The sequence below is a fragment of the Lissotriton vulgaris genome, chromosome 3_1 (assembly GCF_964263255.1).
Source record: "Lissotriton vulgaris chromosome 3_1, aLisVul1.2, whole genome shotgun sequence".
Taxonomy (NCBI): Eukaryota; Metazoa; Chordata; class Amphibia; order Caudata; family Salamandridae; genus Lissotriton; species Lissotriton vulgaris.
The window spans coordinates 2,123,551,951-2,123,571,941 of NC_141689.1; the positions used below are offsets into that span (position 1 = coordinate 2,123,551,951).

The 19,991-nt window shown below is 45.0% G+C and overlaps 1 protein-coding gene across 1 annotated transcript in view; it reads left to right on the forward strand.

Annotated features, from left to right (window-relative positions):
• The window catches only part of LOC147728901 (uncharacterized), a 52,415-nt gene extending 51,562 nt beyond the window's left edge, over positions 1–853 (forward strand). Inside the window, exon 3 of the mRNA XM_086963880.1 lies at positions 567–853. Coding sequence (XP_086820006.1) covers positions 567–853 — 287 coding nt within the window. The remainder of the gene's footprint in view (positions 1–566) is intronic.
• The last annotated feature ends 19,138 nt before the right edge of the window (positions 854–19,991 follow it).

The window sequence follows — 19,991 nt, forward strand, 5'->3', positions numbered from 1 at the left end:
AATGGGTGAAGAGTTAAAATTGCTGAAGTTGAGAGGATTATGGACTAATATAAAGGAACTGATTGAGAAAACTGAGAAATGGAGTGCGACTGAAAAATGTAGAGAGCTGCGGACAAGGAAGTAGAAGGTCATTGTTAAACGAAAAAAAAGAGTGCTACGGGAGTTGGGGATGGAGGGACAGTGAAGGAGTATCCTTTGATAGGAGTACAGGGAAGTACATACGTACATGTCCAATGTACAAGATCAGATCTTTTCCATTGGACAAACTCCCTTCCTAAAACTTAGAGAGAATCCTAATAAATGGTGTACACAGATGGAACAGACTATGACCATTTTAAAGATCTTGTAGGAAGATCTGGATGTGTTATTTGAAGTGGTGGTCCCAAAGGACTTGCGGGCTAATGTAACAGGGTAGTCCATTCGCCAACACAAGAACCCTCTAAGATGGCAGGAGGAATGCACCTTCTGCCATAGCCAAAACTAGATATGTCGAAGTCATAAAACATCTGAAGATGAAGGTTCTCCAAAGAGAAATTAATTGGCCTGAGATTTTTTAACTCCTCAAGAGCAGAAAGAGTCAGCATACTTCTACTTTGAGAGGTTAATGCAGGTGTACTGGGAGCACAGTGGAATGAACCATCTGTTTGGAGACAACATGGGATGGTTTCTTGTCCCATTTTGTGCAGACCCGAAATCAGTAACCACATTATCCAAGGTGACATCTATTTGGCAGAGCAAACAAGTGGATGAGATCCTGCAGTACGCTAAATGTTGTAGTGATTTGTTGGAAGCCAAACGAAAGGGGCTTGAGGATAAGTACATGATAGCCCAAAACCCAGTGAACACAGAATGAACAGACAAAGAAATTGAAAGCTCTACTTTAAGGCCCTGAAGTAGGTCCCATTTACAGGATGACAATGCAAGGAATGTCCATGTCATATGCAGGGAATGCCCCTGCGATGGAAAGAGATAAAGGTAATATGCCAGGAACAAGCATAAGAAGACTACCCCTTGCTACATGTGCAACAAGGTGGGTCACTGGAAGCAGGAGTGTAATTTACTCCAGAACGAGGTGTGATCAATGCCCAAGCTGTGAATTTTTCAGCGCAGAAAGATCTTCCCCGATACGTAGATTCCTTCAGTGAACCCCAAAGATCCCAAAGTAAAAATTTGCCCAGAATTCCTCTAGCCCAATGCAGATGCAGGGAGGGATTCCATCTTTCCAACCAAATACCAGAACCACCCCACAACCCAATGGTGTCTCAAAACAGTCCTGTCCGTATGATATTTGAGACTTCCACAAAATTTGATCGGGATCAATGATGATGCTTGAGGTGCGAGGAAGAATGCATACTTGGTGTAGACCAGAGTGGACGATATGTGGATGGAGAAGTTTGCAGATATCCTGTGTCTCTCCTTATAGACTCAGGAGCCACTCGCTCGACCGTTAGAACAGTGGAAGTCCCTAGCCTACTCTTCTCGGGAAAAGACCCCTAAAGATCACGCCCGACCCAATGCTGTTTTTCCTCAACCCGTCCTTACAAAATGACCCCAGAGGCCATTGCAGGAATTACCCCTGTCATAAAGACCATGATAGACCAGGGCATGCTAAAAGAAGTTATCGGGAGTCCAAGGAACTCACCGATTAAGGCTTTACAAAAAGCCAACAAAAAGTGGGAGATCATACAAGTCTCCAGAAAATTTAAATTAAAGTTGTAGTTTCATGTTATTTGTGGAACCACAAACTGTTTAAGGATAAACAGTTTACATAATTTAAGGAGAAACTAACTACCCAGGGGCTCAAAGCGACCTTTTGGAAAATGTTGCGTACATGATTGAAATTGAAACAACAAAAATGGGACCGATATTACCCCATGAATTAACCAAACAGCTGAGTCTGTCTCCGCCACAGAGAATGAGTGAGAAAATGCCATCTTTCTTGCCTTGGTATGCCCCCACTTTTTTCTGAACTGCTGATGTGCTTTGACTTAGTGTGCCCTGGGTTCCTGCTAACCAGGTACCCAGGGCCTGTGTTCCTTCCCAAAACTGTGCTGAAACTAAAAACTCAATTGGCATCTCTGGCCACCTGTCAGCCACTAGTAAACGGTACCCTAGGTACCCAGGGCATGGTGACAAGAGAAGACCCCTGAGGGCTACAGCACTTATTGTACCACCCTCAGGCCCCCTGTAACCTGGCACCCACACACTGCCTTTGCAGGCTGAGTGCCTAAGTACAGAACTAAACCAAGAATCGACATGGCACCTCCCTGTGTGCCATGCCCACAGAACCCACTGCCCTAGCATACTTCAGTCACCCCTCTAGCTGGGTGCCCTATGCCAGAGGTGTAGGCAGAGGTGCATGAGCCCTGTGCCCCTACAGTACCCAGGGCCATTCCTGGGCACTGTAAGTGCAGTGATGCTGTTAAGAGTATATGGTGCTGGGAGGTTGTCATTACGAACTCCACAGCACCATAATGGCTACACTGAAGACTGACAAGTTTGGTACCAAACTTCTCAGCACATTAAACCCGCACTGATGCCAGTGTGGGATTTAATGTAAAATGTACCAGAGGGCATCTTAGAGATGTCCTCTGAAATCCTAACCTACAATCCACGTCAGGGCTGAGTGGCTGCAGAGGCTGCCAAACAGCAGACATGTTGCTGGACCCTTGGGTGCCGCCTCTGTAAGCTTCTCCAGACCATTTGCTGTACCCAGCAACTGGCCCCCACCAGTTCTAACCCCCACTCTGGCGGGAAGGCTGGCGGGAAAAACTACATCAGGAAGGGGGGTGTGCCAGCCTGTGCCAACCCCACCCCTCAGTGGGGGAGACGAGGTGAAGCACGACCCCGGCTCCGGTCCTCTTGTAGATGGGAAGCCCTGCCCAATCCCAGCTAGTCTCCTGCCCCCCTCTCACAGGAGAGGAGCAGACTATGGGGTGTACTCACCCCAGGACAGGGACCTATTGGTCCCTGTCCTTGCCCTACCTGTAACACCCCTAAATTCAGTATTTAGGGGCTCCCTGAACCTTCCTTCCTCAGATCCCGATATGAAAAGAAGAAAGAGGATCAAGAAGAAGCTGCTAACAACAGGACGACAACAACTGACTTGGCCCCAGCCCTACCAGCCTGTCGATCCTGGAACCTGCTCCTGCCTAATCCCGATGACTTCTGCGGACAGCAACCTTGGGACACCCCGAGGACCTGCCTGCCTTGACCCTCTTAAAGACTGGAACTCCAATCAGCAGAGGCTCTGGACACAATGTGCATGATTTTACTGGACTTTATAATTTGTTTATGAAGGAACACATTTTGAGTAATTGCACAAATGAAAACTTGAATCAGCATTTGGTAGGCCTAGGTCTAATTTCTCCCCAAGATTTGGGAAAGAAGGCAGTCCACTGGGTCAAGACTAGGGTGACAAGGACAGCCACTGGGGGTGACCAAAAGAAGGTGGTCACAAAACCTCCCCAGGGGAAAGGTGGTGAGAGTCCCCAAGATAAAAAGTCTGAGTCTTCCAAAGGGCCCAATAAACCTGTACAGGTGGATGGGTCCCAAACTACTCCCTATGTGCCTCAGCCCTATAGGGGAAGAAACTTTGATCCTAACAAGGCCTATTGTAACAACTGTAAAAAGTTGGGACATTTAACTGTAGACAGAAACTGCCCCTACAATAAAGCTCCTCAGGCACCCGATACAGCTACTCTAGGGACAGAAAATCTACAGATGGGATCAGAGGAGTGCCCAGAGCAAATCTGGGAATACACTCAAGCTAGTCTAGTCTCCTTGGGGGAAATGGAGGTTGCCAATGTAGCTGGTTGGCCACCAAACTGTAACAAGTATCTGCAATACCCCTCCATTAATGGAACTGGAGTAGAAGCTCTGAAGGATACAGGTGGCAGCACCACTATGGTAAAGGAAAAGCTGGTTTCTCCAGAGCAATACCTGGTTGGGAAAACTTACCCAGTCACCAATGCTGACAGCATTACCACCCAACACCCTCTGGCTATGGTGACATTAGGATGGGGGGAGGTTACTGGCCTGAAACTGGTAGTGGTCTCTCCACAATTGCCAGCTGACTGTCTGCTTGGAAATGATCTGGAAACCTCAGCCTGGGCTGATGTTGAGCAAGTAACCCATGCAGCCATGCTGGGTATCCCTAGACTGGTGTGTGTGCAAACCAGAGCACAGAGCAAAAGGAAGGATGAACAAGTAGGGTTGGAATCTGAAAGTATGGCCCAACCAACCAAGAGAAAAAGCAAGGGGACTGGGGAACCAGCTTCTACACAGCCAGCCTCTCAGGACCACTCTCCTCAAGGAGAGGACTTGGAAACCCTAGAGGGAACTGATCCCATGGAGCTTGAACCTTACCAGGCTGGACTCCTGGGCCCAGGGGGATCCACTAGGGAAGAGCTGTGCCAGGGTAAGTGAGACTGCCCCACTCTTGAAAGCCTGAGGCAGCTAGCTGCTGCAGAAGCAAAGGGAGATGTCAGTGGTACCCACATAGCTTATTGGGAAGAGGGATTACTGTATGCTGAGGCAGGAAACCCCAATCCTGGAGCTACCAGGAGGGTGGTAGTGCCTCAGAAGTACAGGGAGTTCCTCCTAACTTTAGCTCATGACATCCCCCTATCTGGACACCTGGGGCAAACCAAAACTCGGGAAAGGCTAGTTAGCCACTTCTACTGGCCTCAGATGAACCAAAAGGTGAAGGAGTTTGTGAGCTCCTGTGTTACCTGTCAGGCCAGTGGCAAGACAGGTGGCAAACCAAAGGCCCCCGTGATACAACTGCCAGTGGTGGGGGGTACCCTTTGAAAGGGTAGGTATGGACATTGTGGGTCCACTTGAGCCTCCCACAGCCTCAGGGAACAAATTCATTCTAGTAGTAGAGGATCATGCTACTAGGGATCCTGAAGCAATTCCCATTAGGGTTACTACAGCTCCTGCAGTAGCTAAGGCCCTCCTGGGTGTCTTCACCAGAGTAGGGTTTCCTAAGGAGGTGGTTTCAGACAGAGGTACCAACTTCATGTCTGCTTGCCTGAAACACATGTGGAAGGAGTGTGGGGTGCAGTACAAGTTCACTACCCCATACCACCCACAAACCAATGGTCTTGTGGAGAGGTTCAACAAGACATTGAAAGGTATGATCATGGGACTCCCTGAAAAACTCAAAAGGAGATGGGATGCCTGCTTTTCACTTATAGGGAAGTGCCACAGAAGGGAGTGGGGTTTTCACCCTTTGAACTTCTGTTTGGCCATCCTGTAAGGGAGAAGAGGATTGGGAGAGGCCTCTCCAAGATCCCAAACAACCTTTGTGGACTATGTGCTTGGCCTAAGGTCCGGAATGGCTGAGTACATGGCCAAGGCATCCAAGAATCTTGAGGCAAGCCAGGAGCTGCAGAAGTACTGGTATGACCAAAAAGCTGCCATGGTTGAATTTTAACCTGGACAACAGGTGTGGGGTTTGGAGCCAGTGGCACCAAGGGATCTCCAAGACAGATGGAGTGGCCCTTACCCTATCCAGGAGAAAAAGACTGAGGTCACTTACTTAGTGGACCTGGGCACTAGCAGGACACCCAAAAGGGTTATCCATGTGAACCGCCTGAAACTCTACAATGACAGGGCTGACCTCACCATGCTGATGGTGACTGATGAGGAACAGGAACGATATAGTGAACCTCTCCCTGATCACCTTTCTTCCAGCCCAACAGATGGGTCAGTGGATGGAGTGGTCTTTTCAGACACCCTCTCTCCCCAACAGCAGACTGACTGCAAGCAAGTCTTACAAGAGTTTGCTAGCATCTTTTCCTTGACCCCTGGTCTGAGCAGCTGGTGTACCCATGATGTGGACACTGGTGACAGTAATCCTGTCAAAAACAAAATCTATTGACAATCACACCAAGTCAAGGAAAGCATCAAAGCAGAAGTCAGCAAGATGCTGGAGCTAGGGGTGATTGAACCCTCTGAGAGCCCCTGGGCCAGCCCAGTGGTTCTGGTCCCCAAACCTCATCAACATGGTGGAAAGAGAGAGATGAGGTTGTGTGTGGACTATAGAGGGCTCAACTCTGTCACCAAGACAGATGCTCACCCCATTCCAAGAGCAGATAACTTGACAGACAAGCTAGGGGCAGCCAAATTCCTCAGCACCTTTGACTTAACTGCAGGGTACTGGCAGATTGGCATGGCCCCAGGAGCCAAAGAAAAGACAGCATTCTCCAACCCTGATGGGCACTATTAGTTCACTGTAATGCCTTTTGGGTGTGTACTTGGGCCACCTTGTTGGTGGAGGCCAGGTCCAACCCTTACAGCCCAAGATCCAGAGCATCCTGGACTGGGCAGCTCCAACTACCCAGACCCAAGTCAGGGCATTCCTTGGCTTGACTGGGTACTACAGAAAGTGTGTGAAGGGATATGGGTCCATTGTGACTCCCCTCAGAGAACTCACATCCAATAAAATGCCCAAGAAAGTGAACTGGACTGTTAGCTGCCAAAAGGCTTTTGACACCCTGAAAGAAGCAATCTGCTCAGCACCCATTCTAAAAGCACCAGACTACTCCAAGCAGTTCATAGTGCAGACTGATGCCTCAGAGCTGGGGATAGGAGCGGTCCTCTCCCAGATCAATGATGAAGGCCCAGACCAACCTGTTGCTTTTATAAGCAGGAGGCTACTCCCCAAAGAGCAGCGTTGAAGTGCCATTGAGAAGGAGGCCTTTACTGGGGTTTGGTCCCTAAAGAAGTTTCGGGCCCAACTTGCTTGGAACTCACTTCCTGGTTCAAACTGACCACAGACCTCTCAGATGGCTAATGCAGATGAAAGGGGAAAATCTAAAACTACTGAGATGGTCCATCTCCCTACAGGGTATGGACTTTAAAGTGGAACACCGACCAGGGACTGCCCAGGCCAATGCAGATGGACTTTCCAGGTTCTTCCACTTAGACAATGAAGATTCCCTAGGGCAAGGTTAGTCTCATCACTTTTCGTTTGGGGGGGTTTTGTGAGAAAGTGCCATCTTTCTTACCTTGGTATGCCCCAATCTTCTTTCTGAACTGCTGATGTTCTTTGACTGAGTGTGCCCTGGGTTCCTGCCAACCAGGCACCCAGGGCCTGTGTTCCTTCCCTAAAACTGTGCTGAAACGAAAAACCCAATTGGCATCTCTGGCCACCGTCAGCCCCTAGTAAATGGTACCCTAGGTACCCACGGCATGGTGACCAGAGAAGACCCCTGAGGGCTACAGCACTTATTGTGCCACCCTCAGGGGCCCTGTACCCTGGCACCCACACACTGCCTTTGCAGGCTGAGTGTCTAAGTACAGAACTAAACCAAGAATCGACATGGCACACATCCCTGTGTGCCATGCCCACAGAACCCACAGCCTAGCATACTTCAGTCACCCCTCTAGCTGGGTGCCCTGTGCCAGAGGTGTGGGCACAGGTGCATGAGCCCTGTGCCCCAAAAGTACCCAGGGCCATTTCTGGGCACTGTAAGTGCAGTGATGCCATTAAGAGTATATGGTTCTGGGAGGCTGTCATTACGAACTCCACAGCACCATAATGGCTACACTGAAGACTGACAAGTTTGGCACCAAACTTATCATCACATTAAACCCGCACTGATGCCAGTGTGGGATTTAATGTAAAATGCACCAGAGGCCATCTTAGAGATGCCCTCTGAAATCCTAACTTACAATCCACGTCTGGGCTGAGTGGCTGCCACACAGCAGACATGTTGCAGGACCCCTGGGTGGAGAGCCCCCCGCTCTGCTGGGCCTGCAACAATGTACATCCTGGGTGAGGTGCTAGGTCTCCTCCCCCAGGATGGGCAGGGGGAAGCTTCAAAGGCATGCCGCCTCTGTGAGCTTCTCCAGACCATTTGCTGTACCCAGCAACTGCCCCCCATCAGTTCTAACCCCCTGCACGACACCGGGCTCCAGCCATCTTGTAGATGGGGAGCCCTGCCCAATCCCAGCTAGGCTCCTGCCCCCTCCCACAGGAGAAGAGCAGGCTAGGGGGTGTACTCACCCCAGGAGAGGGACCCATTGGTCCCTGTCCTTGCCCTACCTGTAACGCCCCTAAATTCAGTATTTAGGGGCTCTCTGAAATTTCCTTCCTCAGATCTCGATACGAAAAGAAGAAAGAAGATCAAGAAGAAGACCCGCAGTGCAGCTGCTAACAACAGGACGACAACAACTGACTTGGCCCCAGCCCTACCGGTTTGTCGATCCTGGAACCTGCTCCTGCCTAATCCCGGCGACTCCTGCGGACAGCAACCTTGGGACACCCGGAGGACCTGCCTGCCTTGACTCTCTTAAAGACAGGGACTCCCATCAGCAGAGGCTCTGCTGCAACAACCTACCTGGTGCCAGCCAGGAAGCCCACTGTGCACCCGCCGAGCCCGGGCCGGGCCCAACCGAACCAAGACCACAAGGATGTCCCCCCCCCCGGTGACTGGGACCCGAAGTCCAGTGCTCAAAGACCATCCTCGACAAACCAGCCGACGCCTGCAGACTCAGAACCAGGGGCCACCCCAACCGCGACCAGCCGAGGGTAAGCTTTTCCGACACCCAAAGACAACCCTGCATTCGGCGCCCTACAGCCCCCTGTGCCTCCCTTTGGGGTACCTACCTGTGCTCCAAGAACCCAACTTACCTCTCGAAGTGCTGGTCGCCCCTGGAGAGTCTCTGCCCCCGAGCCTGCAGTCTTTGTTCCTTTTTGACCTTTCCCATTGGATAACATTGAGCGCCCGACGTCTCAAGAGCACCCTGCACCCAGCCGCCAGAGTGCCGCTGGCTGTGCCACCTTTGTCCTATCCTACTTCCCCCCTTGCCCTGAGCAAGTGACCAGGAGCGCAGCTCCCAAAGCCGCGTGGCCTGCTAGCCAGCAGCCACCAACCGAAGGCCACATTTCCCTCATTGGATATCATTCGGCCTACCTACCTCTGCACTGCTGGGGCGGAACCGACTATACTTACCTGACCCTGGGGGACCCCTGAGTCTACACCTGGAACCTTAACTTCACCAGCCAAGTACTCACCTGGAAACCGGTAACTCACTTAACCTGCCATTGCATAACATTGACCCATTTTGACTCGAAAATGTTCTCTGTGAAGTTTTGAAAACTACAAATATTCGTATAATATCAGTCAAAGTCCCAATTCCGAAGTACTCACCTGCAAGCAGGCGAGAAGCCAGTACTGAACCTTGCAGCCCAGTACTGAACCGCAAAAGTAATCCTTACCGGATTTACTAGTAATCTGTATTTTCTCCTTAGGAACCCATTGTCTGTTTTTCTATAAAATTTCTTTTAAGTCCTACTTTCGAAAACTTGAAATATTCTTCAAAAATCATACGAAATACTGAAACGCAATTACCTACCTGTTTTAAGTTCAGACCCCAGTGCTGGCCCTAGAAGCCCAGTACTGGATTACAAAAGTAACGCAATCATACTTTACCTGCAACCTGGATTTTCTCCCATTGAATAACATTGGCAGATTGTAATTGAAAAGTTTCTAAGTGTGAACTTTTAAAACAGCTTTATATTAATGAAAATTCACCACAGTAGCTAAAACGTTTTTGCTAGCTTGGATTCAGCTTAGACCCCAGGACTAAATCTAGGATCTAGTCCTGGAACTACTAAAGTAATCTGTACTGTAATCAACTGTACTTTTATGGTAACAATTCATTGAGCTCAATGCTAAAGTGTGTCTAGACTTGAGTTGCCTTCAGCAACTCCTGTACCTATTGTGTTCACCAACTTCATTGCTTCCTTGCAAAGTAATTACATGAGAGTTCTCATATCTAGCAAAGTATATTTTTATGGCTGTTTGTTCTAAAAATAAAACAACTATATATTTGGATATAACAACCATTGGCCTGGAGTTCAGTCTTTGAGTGTGTGAAATCCTTTGCTTACTGAGTGTGTACAACAAATGCTTTGCACTGCCCTCTGGTACTGCCTTACTGCTCGACCAAGCTACCACTTTTGAGAGTAAGGTCAGTCCTGACTTTAACCTCTGTTATACCTTTGGGGTTTGTGGACTCTATACACACTGTACTTCATTATTGTCCAGTGTATATATAGAGCCACTTTCTCACAGAATGGCAATGGCTCCACCTGTTCAATGTGTGATAGGGTGTATGTAGCATCTTTCATGGACATAAATTACTGTTTATCAGTCAAATTAAAAGGTGAAAACAAAGCAGAAGCATTTAAATAATCCCACAGGAATTTTCCCATTTTGAGAGTCTGTAACGTCCATGCAAACTGCATTACTGATCTTAATTGATTTTGACCATGATACAACACAGATACATAATTCTGAACAATATCATTAACAGATGAAACAATATTATCTAAGGTGTAAATGCGTGAAGACAGTATACTGATGCTATTGTTGACCACAGCAAAAACTTTTTCTAAATTTGCCTGATCTATTTGACGCAGACACACAGCTGCTTCTGCCTGCGACAGTTTCCAAATTTCATTGGAAGCTGCATACAGAAATCTCTTATTTCAAGGGAGCTCTAGGACCTAGGATCAAATCAGCCAAATTAATGTCGCTCGACAAGAGTGATAAATGTTTTACTGACGACAAAGTGGAATAATCCAACCATTCTTGGCACAATTTACTAAAGGAGTATATGGTGACTGTATTTGAATTTGGAAAACAAGGATCCGGTCTAGTCTGTGCGAAACCAGGTATTACATTATAAAATCGCAGTTGGCATGCATTCGAACTTGTTGACCAGATTAACCAACCGGATTGTTCAATTTCAGGAATATTAAAAGTGTCATTGCGAAACAAAGCTTGTATTACATCAATTGTATAATTAGTCTGTGAGTGAAAATTGTCATATTCCGCTAAGGAGGGGATGGATGGGATGTTCAAATCTTTAGCAGTAGCCAAGCCAAATCAAGTGGTCTGGTGTACTGTGTCATTTAAAAATAAAATTTGAGTCGGAATCAGGCAGGCACGATGCAGAACTTCAGTGCCCTGAACCTGCCAAGTTTTAGTGCCCCAAATTAAATTGATTTTAAATCAATTGTATCTTTCCAGTGGTCATAACCTTGTTTGGCCTATTCAACTCTAAAGGAGGTGGAATAGGTCAATTTAGTATGGGTAAGAATGAATTTGGGCTGCGATGTTGAATGTAATTTATAAAAATAGGATTCTGGATTAGACGTGTTGTAATCAGTAAAATAAAAAAACTTATCCCGAAGTGTTTTAGAACTCCCTTGGATGAGAGTCGGACAATATTCTCATTGAGTGTAATTAAAAACAGGTCGTAATGTGCTCGCTTTGTGAGGTAATGATGCCCATAATGTTGATAACAGAATAAATCAGCATAATTGGCAGAATTTACAGCTTGCACATCCCAATCATCAGAATGTATGTCCTGTGTAATCACATCTCCTAAAGAGATGCGAAATACGTATGGTATCTTAAGGACCTCCGTCGGGCCGTGAAATTCATAATCTAATTTATACCATACAATGACATCTGCAACTGGGAAAGCCGAAATGTCAACAAGAGCTTGATCACGCTTCATGATATGGGACGATGTATATGGTGCCAGAACTAGGTCAACCAAGTTCACAGCAGAGTGTTCTGGCAAATAATGACAATTGATCAGTAAGAAAAACACTCTCACAAATCCAATTGACATGAAGAGGAAAATCAGGATAAGCACCAATCAGATGTAGGTCCTGGGTGGGGCCAGGTAAGTCTTTTTGAACCAAGAGATAAAAATACACACTTTTTTTGGAGGAAGTGTCAAATTGGAAGACGAAGAGGATGAGTCAGAAGAGAAACCGCTTGCAGCACTGTTAATCAGAGGTGGTAGCGCCGGATCAGTGTGATATTGTTGAGAACTGTTCAGCACCTCACTATTAGACTCATCTGTAGGGTCTGCATTGGAAGATGGAGGCAGGCATTTTTAAGTTCCGTCACTTGAACCCAAAGCATTTTATGCTTTATTGCACTGCATTTAGAGTCTCTATAGTCATTTTGTGACCAAAAGAATAAGTTGTCATTAAAAGACTGGACACAGTCCTAAGAATCGCATACAATAAGAGTATTCACATTAGGATCAGCAAAACTCAAGAGCAGATGTAGGTCCAGGGTGGGACGAGGTAAGTCTTTTGGAGCCAAGAGATAAAAATACACAATTTTGTTGGTGGAGGGGTCAAATTGGAAGATGAAGAGGATGAGTCAGAAGAGAAGCTGACATGATCTCCAAAGAAACCGCTTGCAGTTCTGTCAATCAGAGGTGGTAGCGCCGGATCAGTGTGATGTTGTTGAGAACTGTTCTGCACCTCACTATTAGACTCATCTTTAGGGTCTGCATTGGAAGATGGAGGCAGGACAGGTAAAAGGTCAATAGCAGTGTCCATCACTCCCTCTGCCACATGGGCATTAGTGGAAGAGGATGAAGTCAGCGGATTCAATGAAATTGTGTTGCACGAAACAGCAGGCGTGACACTATTCAGAATTGATCAACCTCTGGTGGAAAATCCACTAGTGTACCAAACGCACTACCTGTGTACAGTATTACATTTAAAGACAATTAAGACATTGTAACATATCCCAGTAATCACTCATGAGAATTTTTTCAAAAAATAATCTTATATTTCTTCAGACAATACATTGATGTTACTAATCCAGTGAACTGATAAATTTATACATAATAGTGCGAAATTCAAATGCTTCAACGTTGTTGTACAATAATTGTAAAGGCAATTAAACACAATCAATCTTATACTTAAACATCAAAAAACTGCCAAATTAAGCACATAATGGAAGAACACAATTTGAAAAAACACAATTTGAAAAAAAGCCCAATGCATTTCGGGGGGTTCCCTTCTTCAGGGGCACTGTAAGAAACAAAACATTATATCGATTCATTATATCAATATATTTCAAAATTGTATGCTAACTAGCTTGCTAAACTCGCTTATGATCAATCTAAATTTGCAGTTCTAAAAACACAAACAAGGTGGACAGAACCAGTATAACATGATAGCCTGGTATGAGCTTATTATAAAGGTCAAAAATACTGAGAATTAAAGGTACAACTAAAATAATGTACTACGCCACCAAAAGAACACCAAGAATGTGTGAAGATTACAGACCAATGCCACCACTTTGAGAAAAACGTCCTCACTGTAGACAAACAATCACGTGATTGAAAGAAATCTAAAAACCACCACTAAGTGAAAGAACTAAAGACCAGGTCCTTGTTAGCAACAGGACTCACTTAAAATGAAAAGACTGAAGTGACGATGAATGTGATGTAGACAAGTAGCTTGTCTGAGTAGCCCTGCTCGACAAAACAGGAAAGCCAATCTATTATTTAAATCAGACCAACTGCTCATGGTATAAACGTTAATGAATGAAACTCTGCAAAGACACTTACTGTGATTAATGACAACTGTACGATGTTTCGTAATTACACTATTATGTGCAATCAACTCTGGAACTGCTCATGTGCAGACGCAGATTTGTGAGTATTCTGGTTCTTCATGCGTACAAAAACGCTAATATGTAGACAGACTCTGTGGAAAATAAATGAGACACCTGTAGGGATATGTCTCACTTAAGAATACTTTTAAACCAACTGCTACGATACTCATGTGGCCACCTCTCACTGGAAACCTAATACCAAGCTCGAAAACGCTCAATGAGATCCAGATCTGTGAACCTCATAATAGTCAGCACTCGTGTGCCAGAGTAACCAATCATTGTGAATGACAAATACTAAATGCCAAAGATTACAAAAACACCCGTTCTTCAAACATATAATGGTTAACTCCATTGTCAACTCACCTTCCTTTAATAGCCAATGTTCCACGTGGGGTCCTGTCCTAGATGCGTCGACTCAGCTTCAACCACCAGGATAACTGGTGTCGACAATGCTTCCCGACTGAGCCTGAACAACGAGATTAACTAGTATAAACAACGGAAACCTATGTCACTCTATACTAACAAGTACTGCCTGAACCAAAATGTTATCACACTCACCACAAAAAATCCGACCTGCGCCAACTCGTATTCCCGGAAAAAGTTCCGAACACGCTGCTGACTTCCAGTTAGTGATCAATATTTCTAGTAATGAACGCACAGAGAAAGAGGACTGAAGAGGCGCCACCATGGTGGAGCCGCCATAGTGGAAAAGTACTATGTGCACGCTAAAATATAAAACGTCTCGAATCCTCGATAAACACTGCATATGATTACGGTGAAGTTTACAACAACCGCCTGTAATTCTATATTATGATTGGTCCCTATTACCGATACTAAGATCTCAAAATCAGAAAGCCGCCAAATACAGAGTTCTAAATAAGGCCACCATGATGGAACGGTGCAGAGCTCACCGATCGTCACAATAACTAAAAGTGAAGGTAGATAAGTGAATCCATGCTGATCTTCTAGCCTAATAAGAAACGATGTTAAATGAAATGAATGGTTGAAGGCTAAATCGCCTGTTACTGTGCCACCGTTATAAACGATGAGTAAGATGAGAAAGTAAAGTTCATATTAGCTCCGAGGATAACATTTTAAAATAGAGGTTATTGATACCATTGTTAATTTCTGATGCTAACGCGTGTAAAATTAACACAGAATAGCGGTTCTATTTTATGGATAGTCTCAAACTACTATACGAGCGATATTCAATAATTCATTCTGGCGAAGGACCTAGAACAAATGTTGTAACAAACAAGTAGCAAGATGTGTGTACAAATAGTGAGAAAAAATAATGAGAAAAATAAGTGATAGGATGTAGGAGAAAAGAAAAAGAATGAGAAAGAAAAAGAATAAACATGACTCACATCGAACCATGTGTGCAGTTTGACCTGAATATAAGCCCATTTACAAACATTACTAACTACAACTTATGCTGGAATGTTTGAAGAATAGTAGGTGATGACTCCGTAATTCCATATTAGTCACAGCTAGGTGTAACTGACAACAATACGATTACAAGAAACATTGCAATTCGATTCTGTCATTGAGCCCATCGGGTACCAATGTCGTAGATATTTTATCCACCAAGCTTCTCTCTGTGCCAATAATGTTATGTGATTCTGATCTGGTTTGACTGTTATCATTTCTAGAATGGTAAACCTGAGCTGAGCATTAGTATGTTGCTGCTCTAGCCAATGAGTTGCGAAGTAAGATTTTGTGGACTTAGTTCTAAATGTACTCTTGTGCTCTGTTATACGAACTTTGATCTTTCTAGAAGTTTTACCCACGTATAATGTTCCACATGGACACTTGATAGTGTAAATTACGTTAGAACTGTTGCAGTCCCCATTGTATTTCAGTGAAATTTCTTTTCCTGAATGCGGGTGATGAATAACATTTCCAGTCATTACGTTATTGCAATGGACGCAATTATAACATTTGCGCATTCCTTGGTAGTGTTGTTGAGTTTCAACTGTTTTAGAGGTTATGATCTCCTTTATTTTTTTTCTCCGTGTATACGCGAAAAGAGGTTCCTCATCAAATAGTCCCTTGAAATCCGGTTCTTGCCTTAGTAACTCCCATCTCGATTTGATAATGTGTTTGATAGCTTGCGATCTTGATGAGTATTTAGACACGAATACGTGTCTGTTAGTTTTCTCTTTTGGCTTGGTGACTAACAGCATTTCTCGTTGTTTCGATTCAGTCTTACTCAAAGCTGCTGATAAGATTTCTTCTGGGTATCCTCTTTTGCTGAATTTCTCTTGCTGATGTTGTAATGCAGATTGTAGATTGGATGTATTGGATATAATTTGTTTCACCCTGAACAATTGTGAATACGGTAGATTGTTGATTAGAGAAGGTGGGTGAAAGCTTGTATACAAAAGCAGGTTGTTTCTATCTGTTGGTTTAGTGTAAACCTGTGTCTCAAGTTTGTTGTCTCTTTGGGTAATCATTACATCTAAATAATGAATGGTGTGTTGGTTGATCTCGTGAGTGAATTTGATTCTCTAATGTTTATTGTTCAATTCACCAATCAATTGTTCCAGCAAAATTTGAGAACTCTTCCATACCAGGAAAATGTCGTCAATGAATCTGACGTAAAACGCTAAATTGGTGGACCAGACTTCTTGGCTGAAAATGTGTGTGTCCTCAAATTGCGCCATGAATGTATTGGTGTACACCGGCGCTCCTGAAAAACCCATGGAGGTTCCACTCACTTGTAGGTAAAACTTGTCTTGCCATTCCAAATAGCTGTGTTGTAGACAAAATATCAGCAGTTCAAGAATAAAGATTTTGTTGACCGGTATTCAGGTAGTTTCAAAAGAGCCCACTCACAGGCTTCAACACATTCTTTTGAGGGAATAGAGGTGTAAAGAGCGGTTACATCAATAGTGCACATCAACCAGTTAGGACTGTATTCCGTTTGTACTTGCTGCAGCAAATTCAGACTTCCTTACAGTACAATACCCAAGAAGAACAAGGTTGTATATGCTTCCGAAAGTGCACAAGAATTTGAACAACCCACCTTTCCGACCAATAGTGTCAGGTTGTGATTCCATCTTTTCCCCAGCGGGCCAACTGATAGATCACTTTTTACAAAAATTTGTACAGTCCTGGTGCAGTTATGTAAAAGACACTACTCACTTTCTGAATTTGCTGCAGCAAGTACAAACGGAATACAGTCCTAACTGGTTGATGTGCACTATTGATGTAACCGCTCTTTACACCTCTATTCCCTTAAAAGAAGGTGTTGAAGCCTGTGAGTGGGCTCTTTTTAAACTACCTGAATTACCGGTCAACAAAATCTTTATTCTTGAACTGCTGATATTTTGTCTACAACACAGCTATTTGGAATGGCAAGACAAGTTTTACCTACAAGTGAGTGGAACCTCCATGGGTTTTTCAGGAGCGCCGGCGTACGCCAATACATTCATGGTGCAATTTGAGGACACACACATTTTCAGCCAAGAAGTCTGGTACACCAATTTAGCGTTTTACGTCAGATTCATTGACGACATTTTCCTGGTATGGAAGAGTTCTCAAATTTTGCTGGAACAATTGATTGGTGAATTTAACAATAAACATGAGAGAATCAAATTCACTCACGAGATCAACCAACACACCATTCATTATTTAGATGTAATGATTACCCAAAGAGACAACAAACTTGAGACACAGGTATACACTAAACCAACAGATAGAAAGAACCTGCTTTTGTATACAAGCTTTCACCCACCTTCTCTAATCAACAATCTACCGTATTCAAAATTGTTGAGGGTGAAACGAATTATATCCAATACATCCAATCTACAATCTGCATTATAACATCAGCAAGAGAAATTCAGCAAAAGAGGCTACCCAGAAGAAATCTTATAAGCAGCTTTGAGTAAGACTGAATCGAAACAACAAGAAATGCTGTTAGTCACCAAGCCAAAAGAGAAAACTAACAGACACGTATTCGTGTCTAAATACTCATCAAGATTGCAAGCTATCAAACACATTATCAAATCGAGATGGGAGTTACTGAGGCAAGAACCGGATTTCAAGGGACTATTTGATGAGGAACCTCTTTTCGCGTATACACGAAGCAAAAACATCAAGGAGATCATAACCTCTAAAACAGTTGAAACTCAACAACACTACCAAGGAATGCGCAAATGTTATAATTGCGTCCATTGCAATAACGTAATGACTGGAAATGTTATTCATCACTCACATTCGGGAAAAGAAATTTCACTGAAATACAATGGGGACTGCAACAGTTCTAACGTAATTTACACTATCAAGTGTCCATGTGGAACATTATACGTGGGTAAAACTTCTAGAAAGATCAAAGTTCGTATAACAGAGCAAAAGAGTACATTTAGAACTAAGTCCACAAAATCTTACTTCGCAACTCATTGGCTAGAGCAGCAACATACTAATGCTCAGCTCAGGTTTACCATTCTAGAAATGATAACAGTCAAACCAGATCAGAATCACATAACATTATTGGCACAGAGAGAAGCTTGGTGGATTAAATATCTACGACATTGGTACCCGATGGGCTCAATGACAGAATCGAATTGCAATGTTTCTTGTAATAGTATTGTTGTCAGTTACACCTAGCTGTGACTAATATGGAATTACGGAGTCATCACCTACTATTCTTCAAACATTCCAGCATAAGTTGTAGTTAGTACTGTTTGTAAATGGGCTTATATTCAGGTCAAACTGCACACATGGTTCGATGTGAGTCTTGTTTATTCTTTTTCTTTTTCATTCTTTTTCTTTTCTCCTACATCCTATCACTTATTTTTCTCATTATTTTTTCTCACTATTTGTACACACATCTTGCTACTTGTTTGTTACAACATTTGTTCTAGGTCCTTCGCCAGAATGAATTATTGAATATCGCTCATATAGTAGTTTGAGACTATCCATAAAATAGAACCGCTATTCTGTGTTCATTTTACACGTGTTAGCATCAGAAATTAACAATGGTATCAATAACCTCTATTTTAAAATGTTATCCTCGGAGCTAATATGAACTTTACTTTCTCATCTTACTCATCGTTTATAACGGTGGCACAGTAACAGGCGATTTAGCCTTCAACCATTCATTTCATTTAACATCGTTTCTTATTAGGCTAGAAGATCAGCATGGATTCACTTATCTACCTTCACTTTTAGTTATTGTGACGATCGGTGAGCTCTGCACCGTTCCATCATGGTGGCCTTATTTAGAACTCTGTATTTGGCGGCTTTCTGATTTTGAGATCTTAGTATCGGTAATAGGGACCAATCATAATATAGAATTACAGGCGGACAGGGGACACTTTGAGGAGCTGTACCTGTGTTGCTGAAGGCGCTCTGCATTTTGCCACCGGACCTGCTTCCAACCTCGCCGGACCCGCTACGCGGGTCCCGCAGCGTGGTATCTCCCGTGGGGCTGCTGATTTGGGCTGTTCTCTGGACCGGCAGGGTTGCGAGCAAAGCAGGGACTCCGTGGACCAGGAGCCCCTGCGAGCCCCATTACCATCAGCTGGGCTGCTCTCCCTGCCGGCCGCGCCCCCGCCCACGGAGCTTAAACAGGCGGGATCTCCCGCATTGAAACGGGACACTTTGAGGAGCTGTACCTGTGTTGCTGAAGGCGCTCTGCATTTTGCCACCGGACCTGCTTCCAACCTCGCCGGACCCGCTACGCGGGTCCCGCAGCGTGGTATCTCCCGTGGGGCTGCTGATTTGGGCTGTTCTCTGGACCGGCAGGGTTGCGAGCAAAGCAGGGACTCCGTGGACCAGGAGCCCCTGCGAGCCCCATTACCATCAGCTGGGCTGCTCTCCCTGCCGGCCGCGCCCCCGCCCACAACGTACACTAGTACTTTAAGACTTTAGCACGCCCGCTGCGCGGGAGCGCGCGGGAGTGCGCCCGGGAGAAGCCCGGGACAAGGGCGGGACCGTCTGTGGCCGTCCGGGGCCGGAGGAGGCCGGGCCGGGCTACATCCCTTGGTTCCTTAAAGCGGATATACAGCCACCAGGACTATGGCTTCAGGTACTCGATCCTGTAAGACAAAGAAATCTGCTGGAGACGTTGTTTTAGGTACTATGGACCAGTTCATAACCCGAGCAGTTTCCATAGTTGAGAAGGAGATAATCTTGGCAGAACGAAGGTTATCTCGGGATTCTTTGAGTTTGTCTAACAAGCGCTCATCTCTGGGCGCCATCGCCCTAGCTGATAGCCCTGGTCATATTCCTCTAACTCCTTTGTTGATAGTTGATTCTCCAACTATAGACGAGAGAGTGAGTCGGATTAGGGCCAGTTTAGAAAGGGTAACCACCACAGCACCAAGTATTGTACTTGACCCGACACACTCCATTTCCTCCGCTCCTAGTATTCCATCTCCAGGGGGTCAGGTTTCAGATAGCAATCCCGAAATCCTTGACGTCCCCAGCCCCCCTGTGCTTATTAGCGAAGCTGTGAATTCCCCATCCACTACAGGACATACCGTTATTAACACTCTTAGAGTAGTAACTTCCCATACTGCACCTGTA